Below are 14783 nucleotides of genomic sequence, written 5' to 3'. Positions count from 1 at the left end.
TATCATGCATGTCATTAGAAACTCCCAAGTGAAAAGAGGGAAATGATGAGTGCAGTGTAAAGCAAGCAGATGTAATACATGGAGATTAGGTGAGCCTCAGATGTTCTCTAAGTGTCGGCTGTTTTATGGATGAGTGCCCTGTGAAAGCATCGAGAGCAGGAAGAAACTGAGACTAGAAGAATGAATAAGAGAGGCAGACAACGAAAGCATAAAGCATTAGTGATGTAATCTACGGACAGAGTCACCGAGGCTATAAACAAGTGCTTATACTAGACAAATAACAACACTGATGTCTGGGAATGGTAGAGTGATCCTCACTGTGCAGTTTTTTTATTCTATCTATCTGTCTGTCTGTCTATCTGTCCAGCCATCTATCTGTCATCCATCCATCCATCCATCCTATCTATCTATCTATCTATCTATCTATCTATCTATCTATCTATCTATCTATCTATCTATCTATCTATCTATCTATCTATCTATCTATCTATCTATCTATCTATATAAATCATGTCTATTTATCTATCTTTCTGTCCGTCCGTCCGGATGGTAATTATCTTTTGGTAATGATCTTTTAAAATGAAGATAATTATTCATTTTAAAAGATCCATGCCTTAATGCACCCTCGAATTCTGCACAATCATTCCCACACTTCTGAATATAACAAACAAATTTCTCAGCTGATCAGTTTTGGCTGTTGCTGCAGGCTGTCTTCCGTTATTGGAATGAGTCCAGGATATTTTAGTGGAGTAGAGTTAGTACATGCAAAAACATTATACATGCCAGAAATACTCACAATCTCTTATTTTGTCTGTCCATTGAGTCAGCAGGGGGGAAAAAGAAATCTTTTTAGATTGCAATAATGCACACCAACAACATGCACATGCATGCGTATTTTTCACACATGAACACTTAGAAGCATGATCACACATATGCATAAACTGCACCTATGCATCTATTATTACTAAATTAAGCTAATTACAACACCCTTCATCTAACTCAAACCTCTACAGACACCTTTGGCATTTTTAGATTTTAATTTAGAAACTAATTGTCCCATTTCTGAACCATTAAAGAGAATTAGAAGTTTAACTAGATGTGCAAGGACTTTTCCAGAAATTTGGCTCTTACAAGTACAGACACACATTTGTTCTTCAGCCATGGTGTGAACTTTCCATTGACTTCAGCTGTGTTCTGTTTGATTTTTTTTTAAATATTTATATTTTCTATACCCTACCCCTGACAGAGTCCATTTAGCATTTTTAGATATTCTTTAAGACATTATTAAATGTTTATTAGGCTGTTTTCCTTATGAGTTGGCTCAGGTTTTTACTATCCTCATGAGGACAGCTCCAACAGTGAAGGCAAAACCTGACCTTCACACACATAGATTGTATTAAGCCTTTTCTTAATGAAACAAATGTTTGTGATGGTATGATTACACTGTTTGGAGGTGAAACAAAGAAAACACATGATGCCAGCTCAGACACCTGGACTATAGATCAGCTGGCCAACAAGAGGAACACCAGGGATAACAAGATGCTGGCAAAGCAGAGCTAAAATAAACTCCCCATCTAGCTTTTCCTTCCTTGAATTCAACCATCCTTTTGCAAGACTGCTTGGGTCCTGCAGTCCCAATAACTTAATAAGAAAACAATCATGCTGAATGTGTTAAATGATGAATTAGCAGACAGCATATGGGACAGACCCGGTCAGGCTGTGTTTTCTGGCTGAACATTTTAATGTGGGTGTGTTATCGATCTCATTGGTCACATCCATGTCCACATTTCCCGTTTAAAGGTCACTAATTGAAAGTCAAGAGAAAGCGTGACCTTTAATATAGGTGTAACTCTTCACTGACATCTCATTCTGATGCATTTCTGTTTTGCAGTTTTCATCATCTAGTTTTTCTCCTCTTCTTTGTGTGTGTGTGTGTGTGTGTTTTGAGGGGCAGGAAAAGAGAGATGCTCTGATACATAGCTGCAATCTTAAATTGCAGATGTACAATAATAGCAACAGACCCAGTGCTGTTTATAGCTTTAGGAAGCTTGTAGCAGCTGCTGTTTTTACAGCTCCTGCTCAGGTGCGTTTCAATCACTGCATGCTTGAATGTCCTTTCTAATCAGTCCTGTACTAGGCACTCGAATCAATAGTATAATCAATTTAGCAATTCAACTCTGTTAAAACAGCTCATTCTGCACTTTTTAACTCTTTAACCATAACTATATACCATAGCAAACATTATGATACTGCAAAAATGAATGCAAAAAAAAAAAAAAAAAAAAAAAAAAACACTCACCATGCACATGCATATTGAATGCAATGAAAAATCCTGTACTCACATTTGGATGGGATGTTGATGGTGGCATTCCCAGGCCTGGGAGCCACGGACAGCAGGAGGAGAGGGAGCAGGAGAGCAGCGCATCGCCCCCTGCTGCCCACCTGCTGTTGTGACGTGGCAGGCATTGCACCTGCTGACAGGCACAAATACAACGGGCAGGAAAATCTGTGATTATTCCAGTCAGAGAAGAGCAATCTTCACTGTTTCTTCTTCCTGTATGTTTCTCTCAGGTCCACACCCTCCTGATGCACTCTCACTGCAAGAGATGAGAGAGAGAGTAAGGGAGGGAGGGGCAGGAGGGGGAGACCCACGTGTGTGGAGAAAAAACATTCAGACCTCCACATGGCCCAGGACAGAGGGAGCCAGAAAGACAAGAGACAAAGGACAGAGTGAGAGGTAGAGGAACAGAGAGGGGTGGAGTTGGGGGCACAGTAAAAACCAGAGGTGCATATATTGTGAGCATAAAGAAGAGCAAAACATAGAGCATGGCATTAGCAAGACCAAGGCCACAGATTCGATTCTCTGGGAATGCATTAATTGATTAAAATGTACTGAACTTAATGCAATGTAAGTTGCTTTGGATAAAAGCATTTGCTAAATGCATAAATATAAATCTAATGACTAATTATTACAAAATATAATGTGGTGGTACCGTGGTAGAGTGATGGTATCAGACAGCAATACCATGGTGCACAATAATTATAAAATTAATGTCATTTACAGTACACTGTAATCTGCAGTACTTCAAAAAAAGTCCAGCCACCATGGTTGTACCATGGTACTTGTTGTTGGTTAAGATAGCATTATGTATACTAATATTATATTTAGAATACTAATAATGCTATTAATATCAGTATTTAATATGGGTTCTTACATTAATACGATTCTATGTATTATATATAATTTTACTATTATTAGTAGCAATAGTAGTAGTAGCATTAATACTATAATGATGATATTTAAATTATTTATTTTTTTGTTTGTACCACTACTACTACTAATACAATAATAATAAATATTATTGTATCTGATATTAATATCAGAGTTTACCTTTTTACTCTATTAAAAAGTTTTTCTATATACTTTATAAAATGTGTATGCTTAAAAGTTAGTCAGTCATAACATTAAAATATTATGCATCAACTAAATCTTTATATCAAGGCCCTTCACTATTTAAAGTGCCTTGACATTATTCCTAAAAGACTGGACAGAACAAGATATAATACATTCAATTGATATAAATACCAGACATAATTTTATAGATAAAGACTACCATAAGTGCAAGCACATGGCAAATTGTTCTTATCGCAATCACAGATCCACAATCATCTCATAAAGCAATTTGCTCAATGCATTTCCTCAGCAGACCTTAATGGTCAGGGTCATTAATACATAATGATGAATGAAGGCCGGTGGAAGATGAATATAAAAAAATGTCTGGGTCTTTGATGTCTAAAGCATCTTTAAAAGAGAAGATAAGCATCTATTAGAGCATCTATCGTTTACGCCACAGGCTTTTGAGATACTCTGCAGGAGGAGTTCTCCATCTGTATTTTCGGCCTGCCAAATGACAGTGTGTGGCTCCATTTATCAGCACTATCACTGGATCAAACAACCGTCTTTTTTCATTAACAAGCCTTGATCACACTACTGTACAAAAAGGAGCTCCCCGAGGACATGTGATAAAAACTTCAGACAGAGAATGGTGATGAAATTAAATAAGGAGCGAGAGGTGGATATTTTTGTTGGCTTGGGTGCAGCGTGTCTGACAGCTATGCATATCTTTAGCTGGGCACCGCTGTACCCTCCTGGTGCCAAACCCTGGAGCGGAGTGACCTTGGAGCGGAAGGAAAGGTTGAAGGAGGAGTAAAGCATAATCCTTCACTCTCCCACACCCTTTCACACACAGAGATAACCCTGCTGAAAAGACTGACTCAAACTAGCATGAATTTCCATGCTGTTTCATGTAGGCCTGTGGTGGTTTGGTGTAGCCGGTGGACAAGCACCATAGGGTTGGATCACAGTCCCCTGAGGCCCCTGAGAACAGGTCTCCACCCTCTTCCCTGGCACCTCTGATGCCTCCAGACCCATTATCAATAGTGTAGTGATGTATGAAAAAGTCACACCAGGTCAAAATTTTATTGTTGAGACTGACCCATTATCAATAGTGTAGTGATGTATGAAACTCAGAAGTCACTTTCAAACTAAAGCTACTGTATTAACCTGAAAAAAAAGTCACACCAGGTCAAAATTTTATTGTTGAGAGATGTTGTTTCAGATGATAAAAACATGACTTGTATTTCAACAATAACGGTAAGGTCAACATGGAAAGTTCTCATGACCAGCTTGAACCTGTTGTGAAATTTGAGTGGGAAATTATATGGATCACTAGATTCCACCCTCAAAAATTAACTATACATAGCTAAACTTTAAATATTTAATAATTAATGTATAGTCACCTTAAACTTTTTTTTTTTCTGACTAATATTTGATAAATGGGTCAACTAAAAATTCCATACAATTTTGTCTTAATACATTAAAAATAAAACACTAAAAACTAAAATCAGTCATTTTTAATGCTACAAGTGAACTGAGGCATGATAACATTATAATATACAGTATGAAAAATGGATATCGATTTTGATATTTGATAAAAATTACATTTACTAGTGTTTTTAGATGATGACCAGATGATGGCAAAGTTCATCTAAATGCAAAAATAGTAGAAATAGGCATGCACGATTAAATATCCAAATATATGACCCTGTACCACAAAACCAGTCTTAAGTCGCTGGGGTATATTTGTAGCAATAGCTAATAATACATTCAAAATTATTGATTTTTCTTTTATGACAAAAATTATTAGGATATTTAGTAAAGATCATGTTCCATGAAGATATTTTGTAAATTTCCTACTGTAAATATATTAAAACTTAATTTTATTAGTAATATGCATTTCTAAAAACTTTAAAGGCAATTTTCTAAGTCTTTTGATTTTTTTGCACCCTCCGATTCCAGATTTTCAAATAGTTGTATCTCGGCCAAATTCTGTCCTATCATAACAAACCATATATCAATGGAACATTTATTTATTCAGCTTTCAGATGATGTATAAATCTCTATTTTGAAAAATTGACCCTTATGACTGGTTTTGTGGTCCATAGTCACATATTGAAAATCTGGAATCTGAAGGTGCAAAAAATCTAAATATTGAGAAAATCACCTTTAAAGTTGTCAAAATGAAGTTCATAGCAATGTATATTACTAATAAAAAATAAAGTTTTGATATATTTACTGTGGGAAATTTACAAAATATCTTAATGGAACATCTTTACTTATTATCCTAATGATTTTTGGCATAAAAGAAAAATGATTTTGCCGCATACAATGTATTGTTGGCTATTGCTAAAAATATACCCGTGTGACTTATGACCGGTTTTGTGAAGAAGCCTGACACCAACACATCAGCATCCCAAATATAAAATCCCAGGTCTTTCAACCAAGAAAAAAAAACACTGTAGGAGGAGAAGTGATATTTAATGGAAATTTTTATAGCTACTGGAACATTTGAGTCATCATTCGAGCCCACATAATGTTACTTACAGGTCACATATGGAAGATCCTACACATAATGTTGGTGTAGCACCTCAATCCTGGATTACGTGGCTCATTAAGCACAGTCACCTCGAATCGGCGCTGTGCCTGCACATCTCATCGCGAAGGCAAGAATTAGAGGAGAGAAGAAAAGGAGGAGGAGCAGAAGCGGTGATAGAAGATGACAGCAAGAGACAGTAATCCCTTCCTCCATTAAATCACACAGCTGCCCAATCAATCAGTCACCTTTCCTCTCTTTTCGTCCTCCAGACTCATTAATATTAGTATGAACTGATCAGAGGGGGAGGGAAATTGTCAACAGCCAATTAGATGCCAGGTTAGCCTCCGTTGGCCTTTAACAAATGCCATCAACTGAGGATGAATCGAGTCGGTCCTGAAGATTTCATTGGCACTGAGAGGTGCTGAGCGTAGTCCGATTAGCCCTGTCACACAGCCGCTCCAGAGGGAGCCAGCCGCCAATCAAACCGTGCCCAGTAACGTATGATCAAGCAGCAGCTGCTTACTAGTTGACCAAGTCAAGTCAAGCATGACTGGCTCGCAGGGAATAGAGGAAGAAAGGAGGGTGTGGAATCGAAGGGGAGTGTCACATATCCATGAAATGAGCTCTAGGCACTACTTGAACCCCAACATGCTGATAAGAACCTTGTCTATCACGGCTTACACGGCCTCTATTGCTGATGTGAGGAAGATTGACAATGGTCAGGGTCTCTCAGCGCCGCTGTGCAGCTGTTGGTGATAGTATCTAATCCTGTCATCTGCCTCATTACCGAAGGTCATAGACTAAACGTCGCTGATGCCTTGTAGTGGAACAGAAATAAGTGCAATTATTTACTCTGTAGAACAGATGTGCATGCAAAAAAAACAAACAAACAAAAAAACAATAATAAACATAGCATGCTTTCAGCGCCGCAGAGAATTGATGCATCATTCCAAATAAACAAACTCTGTAATATCAACCCTGAAGCAACTGAAAAACAACCAATTATCTTTGCGAAATGGAGCATGTCACTTCACTCATAGCATATACTGCTTGAATTTCAGTGGAAACGTGAATCATATCATCACAGAAAGTTGTTGATCATAGCTTTTATTTCTAAAAAAAAAAAAAAATAAGCTTCTAAATTCAAGAACTTTGGAACGAGACAAGGGTGGTTTTTATTTAAGGCCATTGGTAGTGAGAAAGTTATATTTTTAGAAGGCTATATGAGGAGGTTATATAATCTTCAGGGGACCAACTTGCTGAATACTGTATTTTAGGAGCTGAGAGCTGCAAGCTAAACAACTTCTTCGTCTGGTATCCTTATTCCTGTCATATTTGATCCTGAGGTTATCGGATCATACTTTAAATGGGCCTTTAATTCTACTGTTATACAGATGGATATGATTGTTCTATTATGAATAAATTGTCTGTATTTCTATCAAGCCAAAGTCTCTAGGATGAAGTCATACATACAAGTCATGCACACTGAAAATTTTTTGAATGTCAAAATATCAATATACTGTAATGATAATGTCGAAAGAGACTTCTTTTAAAATTAACATAAAAAAAATTACAGATCACAAACAGTTGAACGGTAGGGTATATATTGGGCCACTGTATCTTCAACATAAACAACCGCTAAAATCGTGGTCATGTGAATTACAAAGAAGTATCTCAGTTATCTATTTCAGGCTGCAAGAAAAGCCAGCAGGAGACCATGTAGACTTCACTGTTTCAAGATCTAATATCTCTTATCTGTTCTTACATCATCATGTGCTTGCATAATTATTTCTCCTGCACCCCCAAGCAACTAGTGAGAATATGTATTCTAGCACACTCATTTAAAATCAGAAACAATAAACTGCAAATATTAATCCACATTAATCCACACAATTTCTTTAAACAATACCCTGCGTTGTGCCGTTGTTTTTTTTTTTTTGCAGAACCGCAGCAGCACTAAGAGTGTTTATCCAGTGAAAGTCATCTGTACAGTATGTGTTTATAAGGGCTGGGCTCTGTCGTGCCTCCTCTTTAAATATTTACCATCTCCAACTGTGAAGATGCGTGTCAAAGACTGGAGGAGAGAGAGACGGAGGAGGCAAATAAATGAATACATGCTTGGCCTCCACCCTCAAGACCTCCCCGAGGGTCTGTCTGTCTGGAAAGCCGAGCGACGGACAGCAACAGAAACACAGATCTGAAGGCAAAGAAAGAGGGACAGGGAAAAAAGAGGGGGAGGAGATAGGTGACTGAAGGTAATGGGAAAAAAGAGGAGTGGCAGAAGACAAGGAGACATAGAGGGGGGCCTGTAATTTGCAGAGACCCCCTGCAGGGTAAATTATTTATAGCTTGGCCTTCCCTGCCGGTACAGTTTGCCCTGAATTCACCTAGATTCATATCAGTTTGTTCACCATATAATTGGTCTGCGACTAGACTGGCCCTTTCTGTGCATTCAACTGTCTTCATGAAGACCAGCAACTAATTTGCATGAACCTGTTGAAGGTAACTCAAGGGTTAAGTTCATAAAGCGAGGTAGAGGGGAAAATAATACTAGTACACCTTAATACTAATACACCTTATCCAAAGTGACAAGCTCCACACAATAGTGTGCATGGAATGCTAGATTACAGATTACATTGATCTCATTACGCTCAGACGATAGTAGCGAAAGCAGCAATTATAGCTCGCTAATAAAAAGTCAATATTCTGTTGAGAGCGTGCATGTGCACCAGTGTTTACAAGACCAGAGTGAATCTATGCCATTGCAGCTGAATCTTTATCGACAGAGCAAAATAAATCATATTTACCCGAGTAAATTGTTTGCAGCCTGAACTAAATGTGACGGAGTAAAAGAACCATTTCTTTCTTAACTTTTTATAATCTGAAGGAACTTCTTTTGCCACAAAAAATCTTTTGTGAAACAGAAATGTTCTTAAAAAAAAAAATTCTCCTAATGCAACCATAAACACAAAAATTTTCAAGAGTAAATAATCAACAATAACATCTATTTTTAAGACAGTAGGGCGTTCACAAGCAAGTTTTAATAATCGTTCTAAAAGGCCGTTCACACAAAAAGTGATAATTATAATAAAAATATCCACATAAACAGACCATAAAGTTTAGGGCTGGATTTCCCAAAAGCATTGTAAGCCTAAGCTGATCTTAGAACGATTGTCAATGGTTCATCGTCAATGCTTTTGAGAAATGCAGCCTTGTTTATTATAAACACACACTGCCACTTTAAATGCTGAGATGCTTTAAAATCAGATGGATTCTGATTAGTTGTCAGTGTTTTTATCTTTCATCAACTGGAAAAAAAATGGTTTTGAAAGTGATTCCAACAATATGGTTACTATGTGTCATTATAGTTGTGATGCGGACTTTTCTAATAGAATTGGAATTATTGTTATTATTATGAACTATTTTCTTTTGTAGAATTTTGTATTAAAACTTTATATAATTATTTATTTTTAATAACACAAAATCATAAATCAAACAAAAACATAAAAAAAATCAAAACATTAAACATATCTTTATAGTGACCAACCCTTGTTGATCGACCCTTAATAATTTGAAACGAGAAAAAAAACAACATTGAAAGCCAATCGACAGTCAAGTCAGATTCTTTTTAGTGAATCAAAAATATTCAACACAACAAGTGTAATCTGATTCCAGTATGAATGACTCATTTTATGAAGTTCTTTTAATGAATACTCCTAAGGTATGAATTACTCTGTCGAATTCTCCTGAATGTTACTGAATCAACATCTGTCTTACTGAGCTGGAAGTGCTTTTTTCTTTTTCTTTTAGATTTATTGTCCACATTGAAATTGTGAGTTTCAATACTGACTCACTGTCTACATGAAGTGTAGAGAAGCATAAATTGGGACTACTGCAAAAACAAAACTCTGTAAATCATGGGTCTGCAAACAGCAACAGAGAATCTACAGTACAAGCTATAAAGGATAGGACAACATTTCTTTGTCTTTTTTATAAGAGCATGTATGGGTCTCTTTGACTCTTCATCCCCTGATGTTACACTTAAAGTTGAGCTTTTCTTCGCACAGCGACATAAGCACACACTCCTCTTTGCTTTGCAGTGGAAAGTTCTAAAGTGCACCCAGATCACCGCACCGCTGACTTGAAGCAATATTTCTCTGCTTTATTGACTTGACATCTTATGCGGTTAACCCAGGGGTCCTCCTCGCATGGATGTGGCCTCGCATCTTCATAAAGGCCTCTGATGTGCGCCGACAGCACCGGAGCGCACAGGAGAGCATAGAGCCACCCTAACCACCTGACAACTGACCTGTATCTTAGATCGCTACTGATGCAATGTTTGCGGAACACAGAGTCTTAAGACTTTTTTTCATAATTATTCTGCTTCTTGCTTTTTTACAAACCCTCGCTCTTCTCACAGTTTCTCTGGGTTAAGGGTTACTATCAGAGACATTGAAAGCTGCGGAAAATAAAGGTTGTTAGAGGGGCTACCGCCCACTCACTCCATCCCCGTTACCATGGCAACGGGGTCTCCACAGCATCTCCTCCATACATGGACATACAAATTCAGTTATTCATACACACACACACGGGGAAAATATAATGGAGGGATGTAGCATACACACAAATCTATCTGATGTTTTTCAGTTTGCAAGATATTATGCTCTAACCACACTCAATGTCAACAAGATGACAAGCATCCAGGAAAAATATTCACTCCCGTTGTCTTTTTCCATGTTCCATGAAGCAGTAGCCATCACACATGAAGCATAGCCCATCAGGTTTATTCATTTATTGATGTTTTTTCCCTTCAGACACAATAAAAACAGAAGGAATAAAAGACATGGTGAATAATTCAAATAAAGAAGATTACATCAAAAACAAAAAAAAGGTGGGAAAGGGGGTATAGACATTTCTAACACAGCTCGAGGGGGAAGGGAGAGAGAGGAGAGATGAGGGAGACACAGACACCCCAAAATAAAAAACATTCTGATTGAATAATGATATTAAAAATTAATCTGATGGTTATACAAAGAGAGCAAGAGAAATGTGGGAACATGGTGTCTAGAAAATGATGACAGCATTTAGAGAAAATTAACTAGGGGAAATTAACCAACTAGAGAGCTTCAGTTTTATCTAGCCGACAGCAACATATGGCATAGCTGTAGAGTCAATGGGTTCGTTAATGAATGTGTATACAAAGGTCAAGCTAGCAATTTATTATTATTATTATTAATTACATTTATAAAGCACTTTTGTCATTGACTCAATGTAACCTCAACCACCATTTTTTACTGATAAATCGATCAAATATATCACTAAAATGAAACTGACTGCAGGCTGGTCAAATGTATATTTATATATATTTACTAAATTAAATAAATATATAAAATAAAATACACATAAAATAGAAATTGGATGCACTAGGTAATTTAATGACCTAGTTGATTTAAGTTGATATTCTGATAATTTTTTTCCCAAGCACATTTTACCAATTCCAAACCACATCAATCTTAATAACTACTATTAATTTAGTCTTTAATCATTTATAAATTATTTATCATTTTCCAGGATGGAAGTGAAAAACGCCTAATATTCAGGTGTGCATAATTATTAAGCAGGTTTGCTTTTACCAATAAAATGAGTCAAAAAAAAGAAAAAAAAAAAGGTTTAACTCGGACTGAAAAGTCAAAAATTATTAAGACTGATGTTGCTTGGAATTGGTAAAATGTGCTTGGAAAAAATATAGTCGATCAGAATATCAACTTGCATAATAATTGTAAACACACTGTACATATATATTATAAAAATGATATATTATTCATCCAGTCAATCCATTTAAATTTTGTGTGTAGATCTAGGTTAATTGTACAGCCTTGGATGAAGCCATGGATTAAAAATCAAGCATCTTATTTGCGAAAAAAGTAAATTAATGTCAGCGTCTAAAAAGGAAGGTGCTTCATTGGTTTGGATTGCTTTTACTCGCGCAGATTCTTAGTCTCGCCATCTCAACTCTAAATGGGCCACATTCACTTTGTTAGTGTCAGCCGCAATGACATACTAAGCTTGTGGAACACCAGCGTTCATTAAAGAAACACCTCTGGTGCTTTGGGATGACGCATGACATGCACACTTGGCTGGTCACCCAATTACAAATTTCACCCTATTCTGACAAGCCAAGTCAACAACGACGGATAATCTCTGCAGACATGAAGATATTCTACACTAAAGAGGTAATTAATATGACAAATGCTGCTTAAAGAGCTTGTGACATGCTAGCATGGGACAGATGTATGTGGGGGGGCCTAAACTCATAAAAGGCTATAGTGAGTCAATATTAGCTCTGGTAAATGTAGCAATCATAGCATTATGAAATTAAGCGGAAAACCCATTACCACTGACCTTTTTTCCCCCTCCCCCCTCAGTCCGCTTTTGTCAGGCACGGCTACTTTCTTGCCCCGGAGTATCTAGCAAGTCTCTCGATTGTCTAAATGACCTTCACTTTTGATTCTTCTCTTTCGAAATACAACCCAAAGCTTTCCACCTGACTTGGGTCTCGATGTCGAATTTCTGTTCTCAGGGGCTGTCAAAGGGGTGGAGATTGACCTGCTGAGACAGGTGAGGGCATTTAGAGGAGCTGTCTCAAGCTCTCGACCACAGACAGATAGGACAGACACATCCTGATCTACACTGACAGACCTTCAATGGGGCATTTGACCTATTCGAAGAGCCAATAACAGACAACTTTATATAAAGGATATTAACAGTGCTCAGACTGGGGCCTTTTTAAAATATATATCATTTTTTTTTAAATAGTAAAAATTAAAGATTTTTTTTTAAAATTTAGACATACATGCACACAAATTGTACAACAAATTAAAAACGTAAATAAAACGTTTTATTTTTAAAGTATAATTTTTAAATATAATATATATATATAAAAGTATAACAAATAAACAATTAAAAAGTATATATTATATTACTATATATATATATATAATATTTTTAAATTATATAATGTACATTTTATATATATTTATATACAAAACTATTAAATAAATAAAATTAAAATTTAGTTAAATATAAATATATATTTTTATAGCACTCACAAACACATATACACACATATATATATATATATATATATATACACCACACACACACATATGTTTAAAAATATGTATATATTTGACCTGCAATCACTTTTTATTTTAGTGAAATATTTGATTTATTTATCTGTTAAAAATGGTTGTTGAGGTTATACAAAAAAAATTACTCATTTGAAATGCAAAAAAGTAAAAAAAATGTTTAAATAGCAACCAGTTACATTGCCTAAAATAAACATATTTTATATATTCATATAATTTTTTACCTAATATCAAGAAAAACTTACCCAAAACTACTTGAATAGTCACAAATAAAAGAAAACAATAGAACAGTAAAATAAACCCACAGTAAAGACCATTTTAACGATGAAAGCTTCATAAACAAATAGTAAAGTCTACTACCTTGTTAAGCCCAGAAAAGCATAATTATGTATACAACAATAACATTTGACCAAGCCAAAACAGCATGTCACAGCAACACAACACAGAGGATAATTAAACCCAGCACATCTCAAAGCACGGCAGCTCAATTAGGCCTTAATAAGGCCTGGACTACACAATTACATGGAAGCGTATCATTAGCATGCCGCATGCTGTAGCTGGCTCCCATCTGAGGGCCCCTGTGTGATGGAGACGGGGTACAGGCTGTCAGTAAGTGTGCATGATTGTGCATGGAGGTGTTACAGGTCCCTTGGGCCCAGAGATAAGTGGAGAGCACTGGGGGGAGCGCAGCTGTCGAGGGGTTGTGTGACACGGGGCATGTCAGCCGCTCCCGAGGGGAGCAGGTACACGCCCCTCACCCTCATCACACCCAGACTGATGAACAGCCCGTCCACACCTTCAGCTCTGACATTACACCACAAAACATACTTTACACCGACAGATCACACCCATTACAAACCCCCATCAAAGCTCAACAGGGTCCTAGCAACACCAAGATCAAGGTTTGATTCCCAGAAAACATGCATAGTAATAATACAAAATTCATATGAAAATACTGTGTGTGTGTGTGTGCGCGCATGTATATATATATATCTATATATCTATATATATATATATATATATATATATATATATATATATATTATATATATATATATATATATGTTATATATATATATATATATATATATATATATATATATATATATATATAGTCACAAGCCTCCCGGTTTTCATCCAAAATATCTTAAATTGTGTTCCAAAGATAAAAAAAAGCTTTTACGGGTTTGGAACGACATGGGGGTAAGTGATTAAAAACAAAATTTTCATTTTGGGGTGGAGTAACCCTGAAACACTGTAAAAAATACACCACCTTCAAAGTGTCTGCCAAACAAATAAACGTAAAAGCAGTTACAAAGTACCTACCCTCAACTTGTAAACAGGAAAACACTTAGCAAAGTAGTTAAGTCCATTAGTCTATTCAGCAATCTTTGAAGCTATCAGCCATTTCTGCTTTGGATTATTTATGACGCCTCATGACTTGTTGTCTCATTACCTAAAAAGCCTGATCTCTTTGCAGTGAATGGGAAAATTGATAGGTGAATTCTAGGCTCCACCTAATCTGTGCTGGTGCACTCATCTCATATGGAAATGAGAAGTATTGACAGGTCAAGGTCAGCCCTGTTTTAGTATTCCACAGGATTTGCATTCAGTCAAGCTCAGCAACCATGCCTCGTCTCTGAAGTGCCATGGACATGTACGACTAAAGTGAAACAATATAGTTAAGAGATAAATCATT

At 36.5% G+C, this 14783-nt stretch overlaps 1 protein-coding gene across 3 annotated transcripts in view; it reads right to left on the bottom strand.

Annotated features, from left to right (window-relative positions):
• Positions 1-14783, bottom strand: part of LOC109048159 (neural cell adhesion molecule L1-like) — a 55439-nt gene that overhangs the window by 17166 nt on the left and 23490 nt on the right. For 2 of the 3 annotated variants that reach the window (XM_042751118.1, XM_042751119.1), the window contains exons 3-4: positions 2343-2597; positions 797-811 (exon numbers count right to left, since the gene is read on the bottom strand). In XM_042751118.1, the coding sequence (XP_042607052.1) occupies positions 797-811; positions 2343-2466 (139 nt within the window). In that variant the 5' untranslated portion in view covers positions 2467-2597. The remainder of the gene's footprint in view (positions 1-796; positions 812-2342; positions 2598-14783) is intronic. The other variant, XM_042751120.1, reaches the window with a different exon arrangement.

The sequence above is a fragment of the Cyprinus carpio genome, chromosome B23 (genome assembly GCF_018340385.1).
Source record: "Cyprinus carpio isolate SPL01 chromosome B23, ASM1834038v1, whole genome shotgun sequence".
Taxonomy (NCBI): domain Eukaryota; kingdom Metazoa; phylum Chordata; class Actinopteri; order Cypriniformes; family Cyprinidae; genus Cyprinus; species Cyprinus carpio.
The sequence above is the reverse complement of the archived record's forward strand: the minus strand, read 5'-3'. Positions and strand labels throughout refer to the sequence as shown.